This window comes from Mus pahari, chromosome 19 (assembly GCF_900095145.1).
Source record: "Mus pahari chromosome 19, PAHARI_EIJ_v1.1, whole genome shotgun sequence".
Taxonomy (NCBI): Eukaryota; Metazoa; Chordata; class Mammalia; order Rodentia; family Muridae; genus Mus; species Mus pahari.
Window position 1 is genome coordinate 3,335,192 of NC_034608.1, and position 27,475 is coordinate 3,362,666.

The window sequence follows — 27,475 nt, forward strand, 5'->3', positions numbered from 1 at the left end:
CACACACACACACACACACACACACACACACACACACACACACACACACACGATACACAAAGATGACTCCAAAGAAAAGAGATGTAGCAAAGGAGTATAGTCCTTGAAATTTAAGGTAATATTACAGGGCTGAGGTTGTGCTCACACATAGAGTACTTGTCTAGGTTAGACAAGTCCTTGAGCTGAGCCCTAGCAGCAACACTGGCAACTGACAAGGGAAAATGCAGTATGAGATATAAGTAATTAGTGGGAATTTTCCAGGATTATTTCCTGGAAATGACAATTCATTTTGAATTGTAGAGATATGATAATCTTCACTTATTAGTGACTTCATGAAAAATAAGAATTTAAAAATGTTGCTTATATATACTACTATGTTATAAGGCATTTGAATTAGAATTCTTTAGAAAGTGTACAAAGAAAGTGTAAGTGGGATGGTATAATTCAACTTGATACAATCTTGAGTTACCTGAAAAGAGTGTCTCCATGAGGTTGCTGGCAACATTGGGTTGGTGGCTACATTGGGTTGTTTCACAGCCCATCCTAGTGTATGTATGTGGGGAATTGTCTTGATTGTGTTAATTGATGTGGAAAGACTTAGCCCACTGTGGGCAGTGTCATTTTCTGAGCTTGGGCCCTTGACTGCTTATGTTTAGAGAAAGAGAGCTGGATTAGGCATGTTTACAGCCATCCTGTTCAACTCTTGACTATACATGTGATGTGCCCAGCTGTTTTAGGTTCCTGTCACCTTGATATTCCTGCTATGAGTCTATGGTTCCTGGTGGCATGTCCTGGAGAATCTGTGGCCTGGAGTCAGTGTCCTGAGTAATACTTTAATAAGCATCCCTAGCAATGCTAGTACTTTGAGAACTGCTGCAATTATTAAAAGCTTGTAGGAGGAGAATCTACATCTTTGCTCCTTCTGCAGAAAGCAGTGATACCAAGGTCAGCTGTGTGGAGGTCTGGGTACAGTAGGGTTTATAAACTCATCATGATTGGAACTCCTGGTGCCATCCAGAAGATGTTATGACAAGCTGTGCAGATTTGAAGTGTGGTTGGAGAAGAAGCAAGAGGGAGAAGATGCTGAGCTCTGTTGAGTAGCTCCAAGCAAGTTTTATTTGACCCCTTGTCCCTCCAGTTCCTCCTTCTGGAAATGAGAGAATAATGAGAGACACTTAACAGTTTGATTGATGGGTTAGACATGAGAAGAAAATCCTTCAAGGTGAGATTTCCCAACACCTGCTGCCAATCTTGATGACTTGAATTCAGTCCTGGGACCCATGTAGTGGGAGGAGAGAACTGGTTCTCCCAATCTGTCTTCCGACCGCCACAATATAAAATAAGTTTAAAACATTAATGCTGCACTACAAGTGGGTTCTGATCTGTGGGGCCATTTTAGGACACAGGTTCCTCATATCTTTGCTGTTGTACCTCTCCCTGGGGTCATTCCTGGTGACCAAATTGTTAAGGTATGTATGTGTGTGCGTGCGTGCGTGTGTGTGTGTGTGTGTGTGTGTGTGTGCGCGTGCGTGCGTGTGTGTGTATTCATTCATTCATTCATTCATTCATTCATTCATGTATGTTTTCAGGGAAGGGGTAGATTTTATTCCAGTGACTTTTTCTTAAAAGAGCCTGTACAATTCAAAGCACACATAATCCAAGACTAATTCAGACAGACAGTAGTAGATATGTCTCTTAAGGGGATACAAAAGATAACAAAGGTACTTTACAAGATAGTTTGGGTTACATTTTAAAGTACAGATACCTGAAGAATTCTTAAATTGCAAAACTTTTCATCGTTAAGAAAGCACCACTTGTGCTGGAGAGATGGCTCAGTGGCTAAGAGCCTGGATTGCTCTTCTAGAGGTTCTGAGTTCAATTCCCAGCAGCTACATGGTGGCTCACAACCATTCATAAAGGTATCCAGTGCTCTCTTCTGGCCTGTCTGAAGACAGCTACAGTGCACTCAAATGTATTAAATAAATAAATAAATAAATAAATCTATCTATCTATCTATCTATTTGAGAAAAAAGAAAATACCACTCAAAGTTCATCTTTTCAAATGTTCAAAGTAGTGTGTAGTAATGATATGCCTCTATAAATTAATAATCACACCCCTCTCTTTTTTGAATGTATAGGTGTGTGTTGTGTGTATGCATGTTTGACTGTGCATGGGTGCACGTATATGTGAAGGTGCACATGTATGTGGAAGACCAATGTTGATGTCAGATGTCTTCCTCAAGTACTCTGTACCTTCATATATCAAGGCAGGCCTCTCACTGGACCCAGAGATCACCATTTCGGATAATCTGGCTAGCCTGCTTGCTCTGGGATACCCTTGTCTCTGCTTCCCACACCAGTGGGGGTGCAGGCAGGCTGCCATACTCACATGGCATCCACATGGGTGCTGGGGATCTGAATAACAGTCCTCACGCTATCACAGCAGGTGTTTTATTTATTGGGCTACTTCCTTACATCCCAGGAACTACACCTTTTTATTACCCCACCCTACAACATAAAAAATACCCTAAGAACTCAGGGGCACACTACTATACTCAAAATCAACAGCCCGAACCTGGGGAAGGTTGTTCCCTCTGTTTTCTTTTCTGCATGCCTTCTAAGGATGTTTTAGAAACCCTGTTAATAAAATGTACAGAGGGTGTAATAAAATTTAAATATATCTCCACCTTTATATATGAAGGTGGAGTGTACTTGAGGGAGACATCTGGCCTTACTCTACTGAAAACTAAAGCTGCCTCTTTAAAGTGACTCTGCAGTTTTTGTCTTAATTAGCTTCTGTCCTGTGCTCTCCACAGTCCCCAGAGAGCTGTGTCTCCAAGAAACAGCAGGGGTTTTTCCTATGCATGTCGGTACTTGAGGTGTCTGTATTGGAGGGCAAGAAAGTCTCTCTGTTATACTGCATAAAAACAGCACCAGTATCAGGTCATGTAGTAACTGGTCTGAGGCAATTCATGGCGCCGGTAGTCAGCACCGCGGACAGCGCACAGCTGCAACCCTTTTAGTCCACGTGCACTGCTCTGTGGTTCAGCACCACGGATAGCGTAGCCGTGGTTCAGCACCAAGGACAGCGTAGCTTTTAGGTTTCAGAACCGCGGACACTGCCCAAAGAGGTTTAGCTCTGACCGTTCAACACTGAAGGAAAGTGGTTTCTGCGATGGTTGAGTGGGAGGCTGGCTCTTCCCTTCCACCCCCAAACGGGTCAGAACCAGGGACAGTTCACCTGCAAATAGTTCAGCAGGACAGACAGCACATATTCCCAGCTTAGCACAGTAGGCTGCTCAAAGGGGACTTCCAGCATCAGAGATCAAATTGCAGACTTTTTTTGTTTGTTTGTTTGTTTTTGAGCAGCATCCTAAGTCTACTTTTCCAACCTCCCAGTCATAGAGTTTCTGCTTGGAGGTATTTGTTTCCTTCAAGGATGTCTTGGACTTCACCCACACAGATCATAGGTCTGGGTTTTCACTGCAAACAGAACAAAGAAACAAAAAACTGATACAGTACACTGCATGGCACTCAGTTGCATGGGCTCATAGCCCAGCTCTTCCTAGATCCATTCCTTGCTTTTCTACCTCAAAGCTATCTGCATATCAGCCTTCTCAGCTCCACCAGGATGGTGAACCCCAAATATATCCACATTTGTCATCTAATGACCACTGCACTTCAGGCCACCATTTCCTCTCACACCTGTCACTACAGGAGCCTCTTACACAATCTTTCCATCATGCTGCCTTCTGCTGCCTTCCCCACACAGAGATTTTGGGCACACTTTCCTAATGCAGGTTGCCCTCTGACTTTCACAAGCATACCATTTCATACATATGTGCACATGCACACATTCATTAAGTAAATGTTATATGTATTTAAAGGACATACATTTTTGGGCCACAGACACTCATTGTCCTGATCATCACTACTAAGATCTACCACATATCAGTTGTCTAATAAATATTTGCTGAATGAATGTTTTAAATGAGTGATTGAATGAAATCCTAGCCTCACATTGATCAGCCTTTTGTCAGTTAATCATGGAACCCCAGCAAGATGCTTACAGGACTCACAACTTGTTCGAGTCATGGCCCAAGGTTTGGGGATTTTGTTGCGGTTTCCAAGATCAACCCATCTTCCTGATTTGATAAGAAGACTTAAAGACTCCTCATCAAGTTGTCACCATACTCAGAGCAATGATTTATCACAGTGGAAAAACATATAACATGGCCACCAAAAGAAAAAGGCTCATGGGAGTGAAATATTTTTGCTTTACCTCTTGATAATTTGTGACGCCATTCAAGATGGTTATGTAACAGCAGGGTAATGAGGAATACAGAACGGTGCTAGGCATGGTGGCACACACCTTTAGCCCAAGCTCTTTGAGAGGCAGAGGTAGGTTAATCTGTGTGTTTGGGGCCAGCCTGGTCTACATGTTAAGTTTCAGGCTAGCTAAGGCTTCTTGGTGAGTCACTGACTCAGAGAGAAGGGGGATGGAAAGGAAGTAAAGAAAGAGAGAGAGAGAGAGAGAGAGAGAGAGAGAGAGAGAGAGAGAGGAGACCCCTGTGATAGAACCTGTCACCCCAAGTCGTGGCATGCAGCTGTGGTTAACCCATCTTCCTTTATTTCCATTCAGGCCACTGGCTCATGAAACTACCTTTCTGCACACTGGAATGTGGTTCAATTTTCTATTAAAGGCATTTCTGGCTTGTCCTGGTAGGAGATGTCTGTAATAGAATCTATTTGGGGTACTGAGGCAGGAAGATCACAGGTTCAAGCCTTGCCTGGGCTCAAAGTTAGTACGAAGCCAGTCTGGGTAACCTGGCGAGACCATGTGTGGTGGTTTGAATAAGTTTGGCTCCCATAGACTCATGCACTTGAATGCTTGGCCCACAGGGTGTGGTACTATTAGGAGGTGTGTTCTTGCTGAACTAGGTGTGGGCTTGTTGGAGGAAGTGTGCCACTGTGAGGTAGGCTTTGTGGTCTCTTATGCTTAAGCTCCACTCAATGAGGAATCCAGTCTCCTCCTGGCTGCCTGCAGATCAAGATGTAAAACTCTCGGCTTCTCCAGCACCATGTCTACATGGATGCTGCTATTTTTCCCACCATGGTGATAATGGACTAAACCTCTGAAACTGTTAAGTCAGCTCCAATTAAATGTTGTCTTTATAAGAGTTGCCTTTGGGGATGGAGAGATGGCTCAGTGGTTAAGAGTACTGACTGCTCTTCCAGAGGTCCTGAGTTCAATTCCCAGCAACTACATGGTGGTTCATAAATACCTTTGATGGGATCTGATGCCCTCTTCTGGTGTGTCTGAAGACAGCTACAGTGTACTCATATATATTAAATAAATAAATCTTTTTAAAAAAAGAGTTGCCTTTGTCATGATGTCTCTTGACAGCAGTAAAAACCTAACTAAAGCACCATGTCTCAACAAGTTTGAAAGGGGTCTGAGGAGACTCAATAAGAGAGTGCTTGCCTACTATGCAGTCATCATGTCTGAGACCCTAGGTTCAATTCCCAGAGCTGCAGGTAAATAAATAAACTTGCTTCTTGTCTTAGTTAGGCTTTCTATTGTTGCAAAGAGACACCATGACCACAGTAACTCTTCTAAAGAAAATAATTCAGTTGGGGCCGGCTTATATAGATCAGAGGTTGAGTCCATTATCATCATGACAAGAAACATGGCAGCATACAGGCAAACCTGATACTGGAGGAGGAGCTGAGGGTTCTACATCAGGATCTCCAAGCAGCATGAGGAGAGAGTGACACTGGCCATGGCTTGAGCATTTGAAACCTTAAAACCCACTCCCACTGATAAATTTTACCCAACAAAGCTACACCCCCTAATGTCACTCCCTAAGCATTGAAATATATAAGCCTATAGGGGCTAATTTTATTCAAACCACCACACTTCTGAAAAGTTTTTAGGAAAGTGAATTATTTTTTTTTTCGAGACAGGGTTTCTCTGTATAGCTCTGGCTGTCCTGGAACTCACTTGGTAGACCAGGCTGGCCTCGAACTCAGAAATCCGCCTGCCTCTGCCTCCCGAGTGCTGGGATTAAAGGCCTGTGCCACCAGGCCCGGCTGAAAGTGAATTACTTTAAGATAAACATGCTAATTTATACAAATGATGGCATACACCTGTCATTCCAGCTCTTGGTAGGTGAAGGCAGGGCAATAGTTCAAGGTCACCTTCAGTGATATAGCAAGTTTGAGGTTAACCTGGGATAGATGAGACCTTGTCTCAAGAAAAACCAAAAGAGAAAAATAACTGAAATAAATAGTATTGTTACGTTACATAGAAGTCTAAATGCATCCATGAAGATTGCATCTATCACATGACCCAAGGTGAAGAAGGGAGCCTGGGAGTAAAGTCCGAGTTAAGTTGAAATATTGGCTTAAGAGTCTGGACATCCTCTTCTTCACTGTTATCTCTCTCTCTCTCTCTCTCTCTCTCTCTCTCTCTCCTCTCTCTCAAGACTGGATCTCTCTGTGTAGCCCTGGCTGTCTATAACTCACTCTGCTGTAGACCACTTGCCCTCGAACTCAGAGATCCACCTGCTTCTGCCTCCTGAGTGCTGGGATTAAGGGTGTGCACCTCCACTCCACAACTTGCTTGCTTGCTTATTTATTTATTTATGTTTTTTTTTTTTTTTGCCTGCATGTATGTCTGTGTGAGGGTGTGAGATCCCCTGGAGCTAGAGCTACAGGCAGTTGTGAGCTGCCATGTCGGTCCTGGAAATTGAACCTGGGTCCTTTGGAAGAGCAGCCAGTGCTCTTAACCACTGACCCATCTATTCAGTCCTCTTTTCTTTCTGAAAGAAACTCTCTGAGGGAATTTGTTCAGTGACATCGTTTTCCCAGGCCGTCTTGGAAGAACTCTCAAGATCAAGACTAGAGTTCTTTCCTGTGCTATGACCTCATGTTCAGTAGTTATAATAGGGACTGGAGAGATGGCTTGGTGGGCAAAACTCTTGATGACCTGAGTTCAGGTCCTTAGCCCTCACATAAAAGCCATGGTGGTGGCATATACCTGTGACCTCAGGGCTGGCAGTGAGGGGTTTGGGAGGCAGATGGATTCCAGGGTCTTACTCTCCACAAGCACATGTATAAATGAGGATTCCTCCCTACCCACCTACACATACACCACATGTGCAAAGATAAAAAAATAATAATTTGATTGTTTGCTTGTTTATTTAGTGTGTGTGTGTCTCCACACACATTTGTCAAAGTGCACGTATGCAGGGTCAGAGGATCTTTCCTCTGACACCATGTGGGTCCTGCAGACTGAACTCGGGCCTCAGCAGCAAGTGTTTTTTTCTTGTTGAGCCACCTCCCTGGTCCCTGGTGGTAGAAGGCTTTACTAAATAAACACTCCCTTTGCATAAGAAATGAGCACCAACTCATTTAGCCCTCAGAACTACCCTCCGAGGTAGGAAATATTCTTGTCCTCATCTTCCCCCCCTCCAACCCCCAGGCAAAGAAACTGGGATCCATTTGGAGAACATCCTTTTTACACTAGTACACACTTGAATCTCCATTTGGGAACCTAGCTTGTAAGCCCCTCACAATATCACCAGCTAGCTGTCTCCCCTAATCTGCCATTTCCCTAACATCTTGGTACCAAAGGAGATGGTGAGAACTGAATGGAGTGTTTTGTTCTACAGTTCATCTCCCTTCAGTTCACACTTGGAGCTGTCCCTGGAATGTTTGGAGTCTCCTAACTTTCAAAACACAAGGTATCTCTCAACAATGATGGGACAGTGCAATATAAATGATATTGGTAAATTGTCATGTATTTTAAAAAATGTTACTTTGATTTTTGACTATTTCATACATACATGTATATATTCCATTACTCTGCCTTCCTTATTGTCTCTTATCTTCCTCCTGTGATTATCAGTCCCTACCCCAGACCCAACAATTCTCAGGTTCATGACTTTTGGCTTTTTTTGTGATCCATTATTTTAACCAGGGCACTGTCCTCTGGAGCCTGGGAGGGGTCATCAGAAGGAACAGAAGGCAATAGCTCCTCTATTCTCTGAAGGTAACAGTAGTCATAGCTAATATGTGAGAGGTAGATTCCTTTGTGTCACTTCTCCTCCAGCACATGCTGTCTGTGCTTGTTAAAATCAGACTCAGAGCTAAACAGCTGTGTGTCCCACACTCCACCTTGTTTATCTCACGTGTCCTCCAAGACTTTCCAACCTGGGGCAAGCTGGACCCCTGGCTCTGTAACAGAGAAGTCAAAGAACAGCACACAACTATGGATGTTAAAAAACATGCTGTTCACCAGGCACTGGTGGTGCACACCTTTAATTCCATCCTCCAGGAGGCAGAGGCAGGCAGATCTTTGTAAGTTCAAGGCCAGCCTGGTCTACAGAACAAGTTCCAGGACAGGAAGAACTACTCAGAGAAACGCTATCATGAAAAACCAAAACCAAACCAAACCAAACCAAACCAAGCCAGCCAGCCAGCCAACCAACTAAACTACACTGTCCTGGAAAAGAGCCAGCAGGTAAGCCATAACCAATAGACATTACCATTGTTTATTCTGTGATATAAAAAAAAATGCCCATGGTGGGAAGGAGATGCTGGAAGGTCATGTAGGGAGTGAACTCTGAACTCTTCCTGGGACTCTGAATCAGTGACTGCAGTTAAAGCAGTTAACAGTTAAGCCCTGTTAAAGCAGGGCTTTGCATGTCACTTCTGCTCGAAGCTACTTTTGTTCTCTCTGTCAGGTGACTTCAGTTATCCACTGAGAGTTGTAAGCACCTGGTGTGTCCTGCTATCTGTCTGCTATTTGCTACTTATTCATTCGTTTGTTCATTCAATCATGCTTTCTTTCTTTCTTTCTTTCTTTCTTTCTTTCTTTCTTTCTTTCTTTCTTTCTTTCTTTCGTTTGCTATATACTTAATAAAAATCTCCCATTTGGATCATCTTCCGGTGAGAAAGCATATCCCTTTCAGTTACTCCCGTTGGTGCCATGACAAAATAGCCAACAAAAATGAGTTAGGGAAGCAATGGTTTGTTTTGGCCCCACCCTTTGAGGTTATAGTCAGTCACAGGAGGAGGAGCTTGGAACAGCTGGTCACATTGCGTCTCTGGTCAGAGGCAGGGAGCAATGGATGCTTGTGCCCAGCTCACGTCTCCCTTTTAGTTTCGTCCAGAACTCCATACCATGTGATGGTACTGACTGACCACTGTTGGTGAAGGGAGGTTCCTTACCACCTCAGCTAACCTGCTCTAGATAATCTTTCACAGGCATGCCCAGACGCTTCTTTCTAAATTGCCCCGGTCATCTTTAGCTTGTCAGCTTGACACAGCCTAGAGTTACCTGAGAGGAAAGCTTTGAATGAAAAATTATCTAGAGGCAGCTGACTCTCCACCATACTAATGCTGCCGCCCTTTAATACATTTCCTCAAGTTGTGATGACCCCCAACCACAAAATTTTGTTGCTACCTCCTAACGGTCATTTTGCTACTGTTATGAATAGGAATATAAATATCTCATAGGAAGGGTATCTGATATGTGACCCTCATGAGAAGATCTTTTGCTCCTCACGTGGGTCGCGACCCACAGATTGAGAACCACCGCTCTAGGTCCTATTACTTTGTGGGCGTGTCTGTGGGTGCATTGCCTTAATTGTTAACTGATTTGGGAGGGGCTAACCCACTTGTAGGCAGTGTTATTCTGTTGACAGGTGATCTTGGGCTGTGTAGGAAAGCTAGCTGAGATGAGCCTGTGTGTGAGCCAGCAAGCGATGCTGTCCCAGCTTCCCTCATTGACGGCCTGTGACCTGGAACCGGAAGCTGTAATAAATCCGTTCCTCCTGTAATCTGTTTTTGGTTAGTGTTTTTGTACTTAGAGAAAATCAACCTGATTTACAGTCACATTTGCTTTATTTTATGACAAAGTAGAGAAATGAAAATAAATTTACCAGGGACCTACAGCTCAGTCATAGTCTTAAAACTTATTTAAACATTTTATTCATATGTAGATGTATGTATGTTCATGCGTCTGAGTACAACTTGATTACTGAGGCGAGAAAAGGGCATTAAGTCCCCTGGAGCTGGAGTGACAGGTGGCTGTGTATGGTTGCTCCTAACTGCTGAGCCATCTCTTCATCCACCTGAATTAAAAAATTTTTAGAGTCCATCCCATCATCAGCCACCAAACCTAGATACTAATGCTCATGCCAGCAAGATTCTGCTGAAGGGACCCTGATATTGCGGCCTCTTGTGAGGCTATGCCAGTGCCTGGCAATCACTGAAGTGGATGCTCACAGTCAGCTATTGGATGGAACACAGGGCCCCCCAATGGAGGAGCTAGAGAAAGTACCCAAGGAGCTGAAGGGGGCTGCAACCCTGTAGGTGGAACAACAATATGAACTAACCAGTACCCCCTGAGCTCGTGTCTCTAGCTGCATATGTAGCAGAAGATGACCTAATCGGCCATCACTGGGAATAGAGGCCCCTTGGTCTTGCAAACTTTATATGACCCAGCACAAGGCAAGGCCTGGGCCAAGTAGTGGGAGTGGGTGGGTAGGGGAGCAGAGGTGTGGGGGAGGGGTATAGGAAACTTTCGGGATAGCATTTGAAATGTAAATAAAGAAAATAATAATAAAAAAAGAAAAGAAAAGAAAAAAATTTTTAATGTGACCTTTCTGAGTTCAACTTGGCAACAGTCTCTGTTGTAAAATTTGAATGATGGTGATTATGACACCACTAACAGTTATTGGATACTTTCTAAGAGAATTCTGCATGTTAAATGGGGCTTGGTGGTACATCACTCATAACCCCAGCGATAGGGAGGTAGAGGCAGGAGGATCAGAAGTTCAAGGCCACATAGTGAGTTCACAGTCAGTCTGGGCTATAGATCTGACCTCAGGGGGGAAAAAAAACCAAAACAACAGTAAACAACTCTGCATGTATTATTTTCTTATTTTTACCTTCACCGAAATCCTGAGAGAGGTGGCGGTTGTTCCTATCATCCCCACTTAGCAGAATGGAAAACTGAGGTACAGGAATATTAAGTAATAGCCCTAGATGACACAGCCAGCACCCAACTCCATCTATGGAACCTCGGACTCCAGGGTGACATGCCTTAGTCTGAGCTCCTTCCAGTCTCCTCTCACCCTGGGGGGCGGGGGGGGATTTAGAATAGAGAACCTGGGAGAGGCACGTGCAAAAATCTTGGCCATAGCAGCTGTCTGCACTCTGGACTGTGACATAATTGGGGATGGAGGGCGCACTCCACCTTGGCTGAACCCTTAGGACCTGTACTACACTACAGGGCACCAGGCTCTGTCACTACTGCAATCTGTTTCCAGTTTTCTTCAAACGCAGGCTCCCTGCCGGGAGGAGGAGGAAGAGAAAAGGCCGCCTCCTTTTCTTCCCCCGATGTCCCACCTCCCACCCGCAGCTTCCGAGCCTGAGCCTGCGCACAGCCGCAGTCCTTGCAGCTCCAGCTCTGCAGTGCCTGCAAGGGTCTGATTGGGGAGGGTGAGTCCTTAGAGGGACCCCGCGGGCGGGAAGGGGGCGGGAGATTGGGTTGGGGGCGTGGGTAGTGATCCGGGGAGGTGCATTCACGTGTGACTGTGCATGCATGTGCATGCGTGTTTCTGGGGTGGGCGGGTTTATAGTACAGTTGCTCTAGGTCTGGGATATGGGGATGGAGGGTCCATGTGGGAGAAGACGGCGGGGAGGGGCATCTAACCAGGTTGGGTCCTCATTTCTGCTAACTTGATCGTTTACTTGGTGCCTGAACATCCAACACAAATTTCAGCAACCAGGGAGAAGGGATCCTGCAGGGAGCTTACACTCAGGCATCTGTGTTCCTTCGTGGGTCTGTGCACCTACGTGCACATTGTCTCTCCGACCCTTCAGGGAGGTTCCTAGTTTCTCTGTTGGGCTCACTGCACCTGCAAATTTGGTTGCATGTGTGCATTATGTCTGTCCTGTGCTCTGCGTGTGGTATCCTGCAACCGACCAGGAGCATGGCTTATGGAGTCCCACAGGTGTGGTATTTAAGGGACAGTCCCAACTCTCCAGAGCTCTGAGGCTGTGATGGAGACCCTTGCCCATCTGTGCAATGGAGCCATAACTGTAACTACTAAATAGGGCCTGCAATCAGAACATTCACCCCAGGAAACAGCGCTCTGTTACTGTTGTCGTCGTCATCATCATCATCATCACTGTTACGACGATTTTCCTCGCTCTCACTGACTCTCATCCTTTCCCCTCTGCAGCTGATCCATCTTCTAACTCACAAAGAATCCCACAGTTAGTGAGATGTGCATCCCTGGCACCCCCTTTCTTCCTCTCCCCTTCTATCCACTGCCCTTAAAAGATCTTCTAATCTCCCCCTTTCCCCAGGTTTCCCCATGTGCAACTGGCTCCTACCTGTCCTTTCTTATTTATTGTCTAAAGTAACACTTATTTGTATGGGGCACAGAATTCAGAGGACAACTTGTGGATGTTGGTTTTCTTAGGAATTGAACTCATATGGTTAGGCTTAACAGCAAGTGCCTCTTACTCGCTGAGCCATATTGCCACCCTCCCTACCCCACACCTGTAGTTTTCTACTCTAGTTGCTGCTTCTCAGCCTAAACCTGTAATAAACCATGGTTCATATAGAAAGTAAAGCAATATGTGTGTGTAGGCGCTTGTGAGCACACGCACATGTGCATAATACACATGCACACACACACACACACACACACACACGTGCGCGCACGCGCGCGCGCGCGCACACACACACACACACACATATACACAGAGTTTTGTATGTGAATTTAGTTTTAAAATTCACTATGTAGGTGAGGATGATCTTGACCTGATCCCCCCTGCCTCTGCCTCCGAAGTGCTGGGATTGCTGGGCAGCATCCTGGTGTTTGTTTGCCAGCACAGTGCTGGAGACAGAGTTCTAGGCAAGTCCTCGACCACCCAGCTACATTCCTAGCCCTGTTATGTGTCCACAGTCTCTCGTCTTTTCATACCCTACCCTTGACACACAACCCAGCTCTCACTGAGGTTGCAAACTGTCAGCCCCAGGATTTACTGTAGTCTACTGTAGGTCTGACATTATATTTGTCTCATGGGATATTTCCTTTTTAAACGTTTGAAATAATGAGCATTGCGAACTGCATTCTCTTCGTCTCAAAATAAATAAATAAAAGCTAGAAGACAAGAGTCCATGAGAGGGTAATGTGAGGATGAGGAAGGGTGGAATACAAGCAAAAGGACATGCTTTAGAAAGATGTTACAAAGTTGTTGTTGTTGTTGTTGTTGTTTTAGTTTTAACTTTTATCATTTTTTTTAAATGGTAGATAAATGAATTCAACTTCCTAGGTACTGAAGCAGTAAGAACCATGACATAGTAACTAACCAACCGATGAACTAAATGTTAGTAGTAAGTGCCAAATCCTGAGTAAACCTCCAGAGCTTTAGAATGGCCATTCCAGCTCCATAGACAATATACTCATCATCACTGGGACAAACATAGCTGTGGGGCCTGGCATGTACCTGAGTTGCTTCTTTAACCTGGCCAAGTGGTGCTTTTATCTGGGAGTTCATTAGAAAAAAAGCAATTTTATCTTAAAAATTTAAAAGTGCAAACGATGTCATCTGAGAAGATAATTTTCCAGTCTCCTGAGAAATCAGGTGGCAGCCATGTGTCCCTTGTGTTTGCCAGGCTGCAGAGGCAGGGCATCTCCTCCCAAAGGACACTTGACTGAGCTTCTCCTACAGTCGTCAGTGCTCCCGTTGTTTCTCCCATGCTGCAGTGTGGCCACTCATTCTTCCTTGCTTTATGACATATTCCTCTGCATTTGCATTTTGTTTTCCAGTTGCGAAGTTAAAGTCACGGGGAGGAGGTTCTTGGTTGATTTATTTTATTCTTGCTCCATTTCTGATGCGCTTTGTGGGTGTTTGTGTTCTGATCTTTGGGGACAGCATTTCTTGTCTGCTGCACAGTCACACGGACTGCCCTGTTTGGTCCTGTCTGCTCATGTCCAGGATATGCAACTGGTTCATCCATAGGCTCTCAAGACTTCACTTTTGGGTCTGCCCCAAAGTGCTGATGAGAAATCTTTGGGAAGTTTCATATCCATGGGTAGCAAGTCCTTATATATGGAGAGGTGATGTTTAAGTTAAGGTTAATGTGGTGGTTTAAATAGGTATGACCTCCCATAGATTCATGTGTTGAATGATAAGCCCAACAGGAGTGACACTATTAGGAAGTGTGGCCTTATTGGAGTAGGTGAGGCCCTGTTGGAGGAAGTGTGTCACTGTTGGGACAGGCTTTGAGGTCTTTTCTATTCAAGCTCTGCCCAGTGTAGAACACAGTCTCCTCCTTGCTGACCACAGATCAAGATGTAGAATGTTCAGCTCCTCCAGCATGTCTTCCTGGATGCTACCATGCTTCCCACTATAATGATGTCATAGTCAGGGTTCTCTAGAGTCACAGAACTTATGGGTAGTCTCTTTATAGTAAGGGAATTTGATGGCTTACAGTCTGTAGTCCAACTCCCCAGCAATGGTCAGCAGCAGCTGCGAATGGAAGTCCAAGGATCTAGCAGTTGCTCAGTCTCACAAGGCAAGCAGGCAAAGATGAGAGAGCGATTCTTCCTTCTTCCAATGTCCTTATGTAGGTCTCCAGCAGAAGGAGTGACCCAGATTACAGGCCACTCCTGAATCTGGGACTTGCTTTGTCCCAGATGACCTTGGACTCAAAGATCTCCCTGTCTTAATCTTTTGGGATTCATAGCCACTATGCCTCAAATTCTCCATGCCAAGATCCAGGTCAGAAACTTGTATTTCCCAGCCTCCAGATTAGGATCCAGTTCTAGATTGTAGTTCCAGGTATAGTCAAGTTGACAGCCAGAAATAGCCTATACAGATGATGATGGACTAAATTTCTGAAACTCTAGGCCAGCCCCCAATGAAATATTTTCCTTCACAAGAGTTGCCTTGGTCATGGTGCCTTTCACAGCTATGGAAACCCCTGAGGCAGTTAGCCTTGAAGGCAGGGTGCAGCAATGCAAGGAGAAAGAACATAGCCTTTAAACTTGTGTTCAGCAGGGTGTTCTGTCCCTGCAGAAATCTCAAAACACCTCCATGACAGTGCTTGCTGTTGTTACCAGCGTCTTTTATGGATGAGTAAGTTGAAACTCAAGAGAGGCTGTGAGTCCTAGGACACACAGCAAGTGCATGGTGGAGGTCACATTTAAGGGCAGGCAGTTATCTCTCTGCTTGCTTTACTGGTGATGGTCAGCACCCAGAAAATTGTAGCCATTATCTTCCCATTGTACTGGCAGTTTTTAAAAATGTGTGTGCTTGGGACTCAAACCTGGGTCTTCATATATTTAAATGTATGATATGTATTCATATGCATACGTATACATGTTGTAGGTAATACAGTTTATATGCAGGCAAATATATATTTCAAGGTTAATCCACACCTGTCTCCCTTGTATACATGAATGGGAATTTATTCACCCCCCTTCCTGTTGATAGACATCTAAGTTATAGTGCTTTTGTTTGACTTCTTAGAGATACTACATAGTCTAAGCTGGTCTCAAATCTGAGATCCTGTCTTGGTCTTTGGAATGCTGAGATTACAGATGTTGTAGCTGCATCCAGTGGTTATTAAGGTTTGTTTTCTGGTCTCATGTAGCCCAGGCTGGTACATTGAACTCACTGTGTAGCCGAACTTATTTCCCTGCTACCTCTCTGAGAGCTGGGGCTAGATGACTGCACCACCACAGTTTATGCCCACTTTGTGTAGTGCTGGACATTGATTCCAGGGCTTTGAGCATGCTAGGCAAGCGTTCTGCCAACTCCCCAGCAGTTAATATTTTAAAAATATTTGTACTTTTAAAAATTTATTTGTCTGAATATCTGTGTATATGTACATGCATGTGCACGCAAGTACCCTCAGAGGCCCAAAGAGAAAGTTAGATTCCCTGGAAATGAAGTTACAGAGTGTAGTGAGCTGTCAGATGTGGGTGCTGGGAACTGAACCTGGGTCCTCTGCAAGAGCAGCCGGTGCTTGTAACCGCTGAGCCATTTTCCCAGTTCCAGTTAACTATAAAGGTATATATAGCAGCTTTGATTATGAATATAAACAGTTTCATGTTGTTCTTCTGTGTCTGTGTATAGCATATGCAAATGTGTACACATAGCAGCCCATGTCGGTGCACAAAGACCAAAGGATGTTTTCCTCAATTCTTTTTTTTTTTTAATATTATTTAATTTTGAAGCAGTATGTGTACATGTATTCGTATGGAAGTACTCTCAGAGGCCAGAAGAAAAGTGTTAGATCCCTTGGAAATGGAGTTACAGAATGTTGTGAGCTGTCTAATGTGGGTGCTGGGAACTGAACCAGTGTCTCAGAACTGCTGGGCCTGGTGGATGCTCACCTTTTGGGCTGCACTGACTGGCCAGCAGGGTGGATGCTCACCTTTTGGGCTGCACTGATTGGCCAGCAGGGTGGATGCTCACCTTTTGGGCTGCACTGATTGGCCAGCAGGGTGGATGCTCACCTTTTGGGCTGCTCTGATTGGCCAGCAGGGTTACAGATACAGGTGCTTGGGATTGGACCTCAAGTCCTCATGTTTGTGCAGCATGCTCTACCCACTCAGCCATGTTCCAGGTTTCTAAACAGCTTGGCTTTCTTCCTTTTGAACAGACAGAGGCGCGACGGCTTCCACAAGCAAGAAGGCAAAGGAGAGTTTCCCTCTGTTCCGTAGGTGCCCAGGATGGGGACGTTACTTTCAGGGGGGCATGCATATGTTCAGCTTTAGCAGATGGTGCTGTGGGGTTTTAATAACAACAGACACTCCCACTAGAGCCTGTGAGTCAGCTTGCTTTTAAAAACTACCACTGAGGATTTCCCAGGGAGACTTTCTATCACGGGGGAGAGGGATTGCCAGCCAGTCTCCTTTCATCCTTAGTTTTTTTTTTTTTTTTTTTTTTAATTGAGATTAATGAAGCGAACAAACACAGGAAAAGTAAGCAGATCCCAGACTGTGTTCTGAGCATTCATGCTAGGGCTGCTCCCTGCTTTACAGCCACAGAGTGTGGCATCTCACACCCACAGCCTCTGTCCAGGAGGCAGCGGCAAGGGGAACAGGAGTTTGAGGCCAGCTGGGGATATATCATGAGTTCATGGCTACCCTGAGCTACCTATCAGTGATTAAAAACAAAATAAAATAAAGCAAGGTCTGGCAAGATGGTTTGGGGCGTATAAAAGTATATGCCAAACAAGCCTAGTGACCTGATTCTGAATCTAGATCCCATGGAGAAAGGAAAGAGCTGACTCTGGAAAGCTGTCCTCTAATTTACACACACACACACACACACACACACACACACACACACACACACCAACCAACTAAACAAGCAACATATACATTGGCCAAGCTGAGGCATGCTCCCTGGTCTCAGTTGAGAGCAAGTGATTTTCTTCCAGGAATTCTTGGGTGGTGGGTCTAAAATCTTTGCCTGTGTTTCTTTGGATGTTAGGGTAAGGGGCTGGTGCCCTTTGCCCATGACTAAAAACTATATCATTGTAACCAACCAGAATAGAGAAGGACAAAGCTGGTGGGTATTTTACACGTACTTTTGTGTGGGAGGGTGGGGCATGGTGCACATATGGAGGTCAGAAGACAACTTACGGGAGGTAGGTTGTTCTCTCCTTCCACCGTGTGTTCCAGGGATCAAACCCGGAGCAACAGGCTTGGCAGCAAGCATCTTTGCTCACTGAACCCATCTTGCCAGCACAAAGCTGTTGAACAGATTGGGGAGTAGGTTTAAGGGCTGACATCATCAATGTGAAGGGATGAGTGAATCCCAGGAGATAGCGAGATCATGACAGAAGCTTCTGGATTCTAAAGACTGAAGTTTCAGATGATGGTGAAGGCTGGGACAGCAGGCAGAGAGCAAAGTGTTTTCTAATGGAACAGCAGGCAGGCTTGCTGATTGGCTGCATGCAGTATGAGGCAAAGAAAGGGCTTCTGGGAAGGATGGAGGGGTTCTGAGCAGGAGAGGAGGATATGGGAGGAGAATGGGCTGGGGCTGTAGAGAGCATGAGTTGCCTTGGAAAATGATGCGTTTAGTTGTGGCTTTCAGAGGCCTTTGAGACATCTCCAATAGAGACAGATGATGGTTAGTGGGCTGTAGACAGCCAGTGGCTCAGCAGTTAGGAGAGCACATTGCTCTTCCCAAATTTCCAGAACCAATGTTGGGCAACTCACAACCTCTTCTAACTGTAGTTCTGGAGGAATCTGATGCTCTCTTCTGGCCTCCAAGGGAACGGCATTCAGGTAGACATATACAAAGACACCCATGCATATATATAATTTAAAAAAAATAAGCAAAAATCTTTAAGTGGTTCTCTTCGTTTGGGTTTTATTTCTGTGAAGAGACACCATGACCACAACAACTCTTATAAAGGAAAACTTGGTGTTTGCTTACAGTTTCAGAAGTTTAGATCATTATTGTCATGGCGGGAAATACAGCATCATATAGTCAGACATGGTGTTAGAGAATGAACTGAGAGTTCTACATCTTGATTCTCAGGCAGCAGAGAGAGGCAGTGAGACATACTGGGTGTATCTTGAGCAGATGAGATCTCAAAGCCTGTCCCCATGGTGACATGTTTCCTCTAACAAGGCCACACCTCCTAATAGTGCCACACCCTATGGGGGGCCAAGGTTTCAAACACAGGAGTCTTTGAGGACCATTCCTATTCAAACCACCTCAGTGATAACTGGTGATACAGATAGAAAAGAAATGGCTTACATATCCAGTATGTACAATTTAACATAAATATGTGTCACTGTATCATTTACTTAATATAGAGATCATTTAGTATAAATTGTATGCCATGTTTGTGTGTGTATGTATGTGCATGCAGTGCACATGTGTGTGTGTACATGTTTGTGTGTTGTGGGGTATGAAGGTCAGAGGAACTTTGGGAGTCATTTCTCAGGAGCCACCCACCTTGGTTTTGAAGAGTGGGTCTCTCAGTAGCCTGGGCCTTGTTGGTTATGGATATCCAGTGAGTCCCAGAGAGCCTCCTTCCTGGGTGTACAGAAAACATTTTCCTGATTGAGCCATCTTCCCGGCCCATGCATCTCACTTATGAACAGTGTTCAAATATTTTTATCTTTGTGCTTGTGCCCTCTTATTTACTCCCCCCAGTAAGTGCAAATTTTAAGTGTTATATTTTATTTATTTAGTTGTCTTGCACTTTATTTATTTGTGTGTAGGTATCATGCAAGCATGCCAGTGGACACAGCTGGTAGCTAGACGACAGCTCACAGGAGTCAATTCTCTCCTCTCACACAACCCTGGGGATCAAACTCGGGTCATCAGACTTGCTTGGCTGTCATCTCTACCCACTTGGTGGCCATTTATTTCCTCTTTGTTTCCGAAGTATTTCTTTAATATACACATGGTTGTTGAACACATTTAAGGGATTAAATGATACATTACAGTGAGTGTATTATGACCAGATCAGGGTCATTGACTATCTAGCCTCTCAGATACTGGGTATTTCTTTATACAAGAATGTTCAAAATCTTACTTGTTGTTCTGAAGCATTCAATTAATTGAGGTCAACTACAGTTGCCTCACAGCTATTCCTATTAACAAAAATTTGAGCACTTAAGACTGTTTGTCATTCTCTTCCTCTGTCTCCTTCCCCTGTACTCTCCCCAGGCTCCAGATACTGCCTCACACGAATATAACAATACCCTTCCATGACATTAACTTTTTAGATTACACGTCTGTTCTAGTTTTATTTCTGTTACTGTAATAGAATATCTCGACGACAGGCAGCTTCTTGGAGAGTTTGCTGTAGAACACAATTCCATGCTACAGAGAAGTCACATTGACAGGAACCTGAGACACTTGGTTCCATCAAATTTATAGTGAAGAAGCAGAGAGAAATGAATGTATTCCATGCTCCCTTGCTTGCTGATGCTCAGCTCGATTTCTCCACTCTTGCATAGTTTGGCACCCTTGCCTAGGGAATGGTGTCACCCACAGTGGGCTAGGTCTTCCCACTCAAGTAACTTAACTAAGATGCTACCCTGCAGACATGCACACGGGCCAACCCAATGTAGACCATCCCTCATTCATACTCTATCCCTGGGTGGTTCTATAGTGTGGCAAGCTGATAAAGCTGACCATCTCAGTGTATAAGTGTTATCGTGAGATGTCAATCTTTGCAAAAGTATTTTTGCAGCTATCATATCAATTCAAGAACTCCTTGAAAACAAAAGTTGGGTATTCCTGGTGTGGTGGCAAACATTCGTAATCATAGCACTTTGTGAGATGGAGGTATTGTGATTTGGACTCAAGACTGGGCTACACAGTACGTTGTGGCTAGCCTGGGCTATATAACAAGACCTTGTCATAGACAGACAGACAGACAGACAGACAGACAGACAGACCAATAGGCAGGCGGGCAGGCAGGCATACAGACAGACATCTTTTTACTTTTCTATATGCCATCCCTACAATCAATAAAGTCAGTAACAAACATTGGGTTTCATCAAATTCCCAGCCCACATACATTTTCTAGATTTTTCTTTAATAAGTATTTTTGTTTTCTAGCACACTGCTCAGAATCTGCCACCATGATTGTTAATCTTGTCATTTAAATTACCAGCCATGATGGCAATTTAAAATCATCATGGAAACCATCTGGCTATGTCTATGAGAATGTTTCCAGTCAGCTTTAACTGATTAGGAAAACCCACCCTGAATGACACCTGCAGTCCAGGGAGTGGAGTACAGGGCTGAATGAAAAGGAGAAAGTGAGCTGAGAACTAGCTTCCGCTACTTTCTGCTTCCTGACTGTACACGCAGTGCGACTCCATGCCCCATGCCCCTGCAGCCATGTCCCCTCCCCCCGCCAAGTTATAGGTCGTTTCTTCAAACTGTGAGTCAAAAGTAACCTTCCATTTTAACCACTGAACTGAACCATCTCTCTGGCCCCCTGCTCTCTTTCTACTGTTCATCAACACACCTAGCACCATTCACTGGATGACCGTGTGTCTGTCAATCCTTAGGTTTTGAATCCTGTACCCGAGGAACCCGGCAGGACACTGGAACAGGAAGAGTAAAACATAGCCTGCCTGGGAAGCCACGCCTCCTCCTGAGGAGATGCAGAGCCTCAGGACCGAGCAGACACAGGGACTACTGCCTCGGGACAGCAGGGCCTGGGAGAAGCCATGCAACTCCACCTTCCCCAAGGACTGGGAGGCTGTGGAGGTCGGGGCCTCCAGCTGTGACAGTGATGAGAAAGGTGAGGGGTCCTGTGGGAGTCAGGCAAGAGGGATGCTCTCGGCAGAACTTAGGAGAGGCTGAACATCCATCGGTCACTCACTGACCTATAGAATGTTGAACTGACCATTTTTTTTCTTCTCTGAATAATATTTAGTCACTTGATACGACAAGCATGCATGGGTTCATAATTCTGTAGGTCAGCAGTTTGATGTGACCTCTGGGGACATTTCTCCTGGTGTCTGTTTTTGCACTTGCCTGTGGGGTCATAAGGAGCTGACAAGGCTGTTTCTTACGTGGCTTTCCTCACACACTGGGTTGGTTGACTAACTCGAGTCCAAGAGGTTTATTCTCATGGGTCCTTGGAGGGTAGTGAGGAACTGGGAATGCTGGGATACCTAAACACTTAGACTTAAATAGAAGTGTGTATGTGTGTGTGTATGTGTATGTGTCTATGAGCAAGTGCATGCAAGTACCCACAGAGGCCAGAATAAGGTACAGGATCCACTGGAGCTGGTGTTAAAGACAATTGTGTCTGATGTGGTTGCTTTTAACCACCGAGAATCCCTCCATCCCTCCATGCCTCCATGCCTCCATGCCTCCATCCCTCCATGCCTCCATGCCTCCATCTCTCCATCCCTCCATGCCTTCATCCCTCCATCCCTCCATGCCTCCATGCCTCCATGCCTTCATGCCTCCATCCCTCCATGCCTCCATGCCTCCATCCCTCCATCCCTCCATCCCCCATGCTTCCATGCCTCCATCTCTCCATCCCTCCATGCCTCCATGTCTCCATCCCTCCATCCCTCCATCCCTCCATGCCTCCATCTCTCCATCCCTCCATCCCTCCATGCCTTTATCCCTCCATCCCTCCATCCTTCCATCCCTCCATGCCTCCATCTCTCCATCCCTCCATGCCTTTATCCCTCCATCCCTCCATGCCTCCATCTCTCCATCCCTCCATGCCTCCATCTCTCCATCCCTCCATGCCTCCATCCCTCCATGCCTCCATGCCTCCATCCCTCCATGCCTCCATGCCTTCATCCTTCCATCCCTCCATGCCTCCATCTCTCCATCCCTCCATGCCTTCATCCCTCCATCCCTCCATGCCTTCATCCCTCCATCCCTCCATGTCTCCATCCCTCCATCCCTCCATGCCTCCATCCCTCCATCCTTCCATCCCTCCATGCCTCCTAGGCACCAAGCGTCTCTTGAGCCACTGAGTATCTCTCTAGCCCTCCTAGGCACTTTTAAAGCCTTTGCTAGCAACTTGATAATCCTATATGATAGGTCAAGATATGGCATGGTCAAGGCCAGGATCAGTGAAGCATCTTCTTATGGAGACACAACACACACACACACACACACACACACACACACACACACACACACACACCCCTACTCATCTCAGATAGGGAACCCACAGCTGAGGTTACTAACAAGAACATGCATAGCTAGAGGTCACAATGTGTTGTTAGACCCACAAGCAATGGTTCAGAGCCTCCTCTCTAATAATTATGCAGCTCAAATGTCAGAGGTGTTAAGGGCATTGAGCCTGTTTTTAACTGTTTTCTAGGAAACAGGTTGGTTTAGGAAGTCCAAAGTAAGAAGTCAGTTAAGACAGACGGACAGACCCCTGGACCAGCATGCTGACTCAGTGGATAAGGATTCTTGCAGTTAAGGGTGACAGCCTGAGTTTGATCTCCACATGGTAGGAGATAACTGATTCCCAGAAGTCTGATTTATACATGTGTGCTATGGTGTGTGCCTTCACTCACCCCCGTTAAAAAAATAAAAGTAGACTCTAAGCTAGGCATGGTGGCTGACTCTTGTAATCCAGTACTTGGGAGACTGAGCCTGGAGAATTGCTCATGATTTTGAGGATCACCTGGCTTAGAGAGAGATTTCCAGGCTAACCCAAATGTCACAAAACAAAATAATCTCTGCCAATTTTATTCAGCTCAGGACCGAGAAGGACGCATAGGTGGGAACTTCCCTGGAAGCTTCTCTGTAGACCACAGGGAAGCTCCTGGAATCATTTCTCTTTGCTCTCTCACTCAGAGCTTGGCTGGAAGCCTAATAGGGAACTTTTACCTTCTGGACAGGTTTTAACTGCAGGATCAAAATTAAGGCCTGATATGTTATCAGCCCCACGTCAACCATGTGTGTGTGTGTGTGTGTGTGCGCGCGCGCGTTTGTGTATACATATATATCTATATATGTATTTGTTTTTTATGTTTGTAAATGCATGTATATATATGTATATCTGTGTGTATATGTTTGTATATGTGTATATACATGTATTTGTGTTTGTGTGTGTTGGTATATGTATGCATGTACTTGTATGTATATACATGTATATGTGCATGTTTAAATATATCAGGCTGTTGGTAGAGAAGGGCATGTATGCATGTACTTATGTGTGTATGCATTTGTGAGTGTTTGTATATGTATGTGCTTATGTGTGCATGTGTACATATACATGTGCATATGTGTGTATATTTAAATGTGTCAGGTCGTTGGTAGAGAAGGGAGAGGATGCCATGGAGAGAGCTTGGGGATCCTCACCTCCATGTCTGCTCACTCATTCACAGCCCTTTTCTTCTCTGTTCTTTTGCCTTCACAGATCTGTCTTCCCAAGAGACTGGGCTGTCTCAGGAATGGAGCTCAGTAGAAGAAGATGACGAGTCAGAGGACTCCCAGGTATGTATCGGGATTACCATGCATGCCTCCATCCATCTGCCCACCTACCCGTCCACCCATCCCCTTCACACAGTCACCCTCCCTCTCCCACTGAAACCCTGAGTTTGATCTCCCCCATTGTATGAATCTATAATCCCAGCCCTTAGGGAGTAGAGGCAGGAAATAAGAAGCACAAGGGTCATTTTGGGTTATGTAGTGAGTTCGAAGTCAGACTTGGCCACATAAGACTGTGCATTTGTGTGTGTTGTATATGTATGTACTTGTGTGTGTGTATGTGTATATATACGTGTGTATATGTGTGTATGTTTAAATGTGTCAGGTCATTGGTAGAGAAGGGAGAGGATGCCATGGAGAAATGTTTTAAAAATGTTTTTTTCCATTAATTAATTAACTAATTAATTAAAATTCCAATTGTAGCTTCCTGCAACTCGATATGCCAAGGCGGGATGATATCTATGGGAGGCCTCCCTTCACTGAGGAAGAAGGGAAGAGGGCAGGGGGGATGTGGAGGGAAGGAGTTGAGAGGGAGTGATTGGGAGGAGAGGAAGGAGGGGAAGCTGTGACCGGGATGTACAGTAAAAAAGCTTTATTTAAATAGGGCAATACAGAGCACACACATGTTAATGCATGTTGATCATTTGATCAAGTTTATTTCAGCATTCGAAGGAGCACTGTACTAGTTAGCATTCATGTCATTGCTTTCACAACACCTGATGATACATGAGAGGCAAGATTTATTTCAGTTCATGATTTTAGACGGCTCTTGTCCATCAGCTCAGTAAATGGAGGTGGGAGCATTTGGTGGAGGCTGTTTACTTAGAAAAAAAATGAGGATACAAAACAGAATCAGGACTCAGGGCTTTGTGTAGGTTTACCCTCAGATCCCCTTCACCCAACTCGTCCTGAAGCCTTCGCAGCCTCCCACTGCGGGCTGTAAACGAACACTCAAAGCAGGAGTCCGTAGGAGATATCCAGAATTAGACCATGACAAACACCGTCTGACCTGGGAAGACAAAAATGAGTCTAAGTGCTTAGAAGCAGGCATCTGAGGCCGAAGAGATGGCTCAGCAGTTAAGAGTGATTTTCGCTATTCCAGAGGACCAAGTTCCATTCCCAGCACCCATGTCAAATCTCTCACAGCCACCCATAACTTCAGCTCCAGGGGGGCCAGCGCTCTCTTCAGGCCTCTGTGGATATTGCATTTATGTGTACAGAACCCACTACCACCAACAGGCACACATACACATGTAATTTAATAAAAATCTGGGGTTGGAGAGATGGCTCTTAACTTTAATTGAACCAGGGGACTCAGGTTCAGTCCTTAGCACCCAGATGGCAGCTCACAACCATCTGTAACTCCAGTTCCAGGGGATCTGAGTCCCTCTTCTGGCTTTCCAGGGCACCAGGCATGCACATGGGACACACACATTCATGCAGGCAAGATGCCCTCCCCCATGTACAATAAAAAAATTAAAAATAAGAGTTTACAAAACTAAAGTTTTTTTTAAAGAAGAGAAACAGTTGTCTTAATGAGAGGATGCTGGGATGATGTCCTTGGCAACCGTGATTAGGAATAAAAGGTTAACTATGGAAATGCTTCGAAGGCAAAGCTAACAGCATTCGCTGATGCCTTGAATACGGGTGGAGAAAAACAAAGGTCAATGCCTTGTTTTAGAGGAGGGTTCTGAAGGAATGACATGAGTGCTCAGAGGAGAGGCACTTAGTAGGAGTGAGGAGCAGAGTTTGAATTTTCAGAACCCATGTAAATGCTGGGCAGACGTGGCAATCTGCCTATAATTCTAGCACTCTGAAAGTGGAAGGCCGAGACTGGGGAATCCCTGCGGCAGGCAGCCTAAGTACACCAGCCTATGTCACCCAGTTCTGGGTTCGATTGAGAGCCCCTGCCTCAATGTATTAGGTGGAGATCAACTAAGGAAGATTGCTAATGTTAACTTCAGGCTTCCATGTGTATGTAAATGCACATGGATGTTCACACACACACACATGCATATATACACATGTGTGCCCATACACATGTGAACATGAATGCCACACACCGCAAACATGTAGGAAAAAATTCAAGGTGGCTGTTATATTTACAAATGAATACAATAAGATAGACAGTTGGAAATTTCAAAGAGGGGTTGGGTCAAGAACCACACGCCATACAGTGATATTTTGCAATTTTCATCCTTTATTCTGAAATTTTTTTTCTTCAAAACACAGGTACATGGCTTGCTTCCATATGTTTATTTAATATCTGGTTACTCTGCCATGCAGTTTTAGACTCCAACGGCTTCTCTGCTGGTAGATCCTTAATCATACGTTCATATTTTCCTGTGGTTAATTATGTCAACCTCCTTCCTTTCCAGTGCTGATATTTTCTCCCCCCCCCCCTTTCCTCCTCTTTTAGGGCTTTGTGGAATGGTCCAAGGCTCCACAGCAAACAACCATCGTGTTGGTAGTGTGTGTGCTGTTCTTATTCTTGGTATTAACTGGGATGCCCATGATGCTTCACATTTAACTACCACAACAGCCACTGTATGGAGACACGAGCCCTGTGTCATGTTAAGAAACTGTCCTGGCTAGAAACCGGGAATGGATACTGAGCATAGAAATGCTGTTCACACATCCATTGAGATGAGTTTATACTTATCTGTAATTTATTTATTTGAAAGATTTATTTTTAATTCTGTATGTGTGTGTGTCTCTCTCTGAGTGTATATGTGCTTTTGTGAGTGCAGTGCCTGCAGAAGCCAGCAGAGGGAGTGTGAGCCCCTGAAGCTAAAGTTGTAGGCAATTGTGAGCTGCCTTAATGGGTGCTCGGAGCAGAGCTCTGGTTCTCTGCAAGAGCAGTAAGTACCCTTAACTGCTGAGCTGTGTCTATAGCTTCATGAGGTTTTTTTTCCCATAAAACTTTTTATTATGAGGTTTCTGTATTTCTAAAATTTATTTAAATGAATACATAATTGATTATAAAAACACATTATTTTGTTTACTATTGAGAAGTTTTGTATACTGCGGAGCAAGAAAAAAACTGTTAATTAATTGGAAGACATTCTGAATTGGAAGACATCTCTTCAGAGAAGCTGAAAAGTGTGCAACTTAGGATCAATGTTGAACCATCTCTGTATTTTTTAAAATTATCATTGTATAATTTAACACTTTGCTTGCCTGTGTTCTTTGTACCATGTTTGCACCTGGTTCCTGTGGAGGCCAGAAGAGGGTGTTGGATCTCTTAAAATTGGAGTTACAGATGGCTGTGAGCCACTATGTGGGTGCTGGGAGCTGAACCTGGATCTTTTGGAAGAGCAGCCAGTACTCTTAAATGTGGAGCCATCTTTCCAGCCCCATTACCATAACACCCTCAGTGTATACAGTCTTTCCATATTGACTTCCGTTTCTTGCTATTTTATATAAGGACACTTGCCTCTCTATCTTGATCTGTTAAGTTGGTGCTATT

The 27,475-nt window shown here is 44.8% G+C and overlaps 1 protein-coding gene across 2 annotated transcripts; it reads left to right on the forward strand.

Annotated features, from left to right (window-relative positions):
* Window positions 1-11,460: 11,460 nt before the first annotated feature.
* Window positions 11,461-26,617, forward strand: Smim17 (small integral membrane protein 17). 2 transcript variants are annotated; one of them, XM_021219380.2, is made up of 4 exons: window positions 11,461-11,514; window positions 21,096-21,331; window positions 23,936-24,012; window positions 26,426-26,617. In XM_021219380.2, exons 2-4 carry the CDS (start codon window positions 21,190-21,192, stop codon window positions 26,534-26,536), a joined length of 330 nt encoding a protein of 109 aa, XP_021075039.1. In that variant the 5' UTR covers window positions 11,461-11,514; window positions 21,096-21,189; the 3' UTR covers window positions 26,537-26,617. The 2 variants fall into 2 exon arrangements, with proteins under 2 accessions (XP_021075039.1, XP_029388139.1); XM_029532279.1 differs by lacking the exon at window positions 11,461-11,514 and adding an exon at window positions 16,712-16,759.
* Window positions 26,618-27,475: the final 858 nt, after the last annotated feature.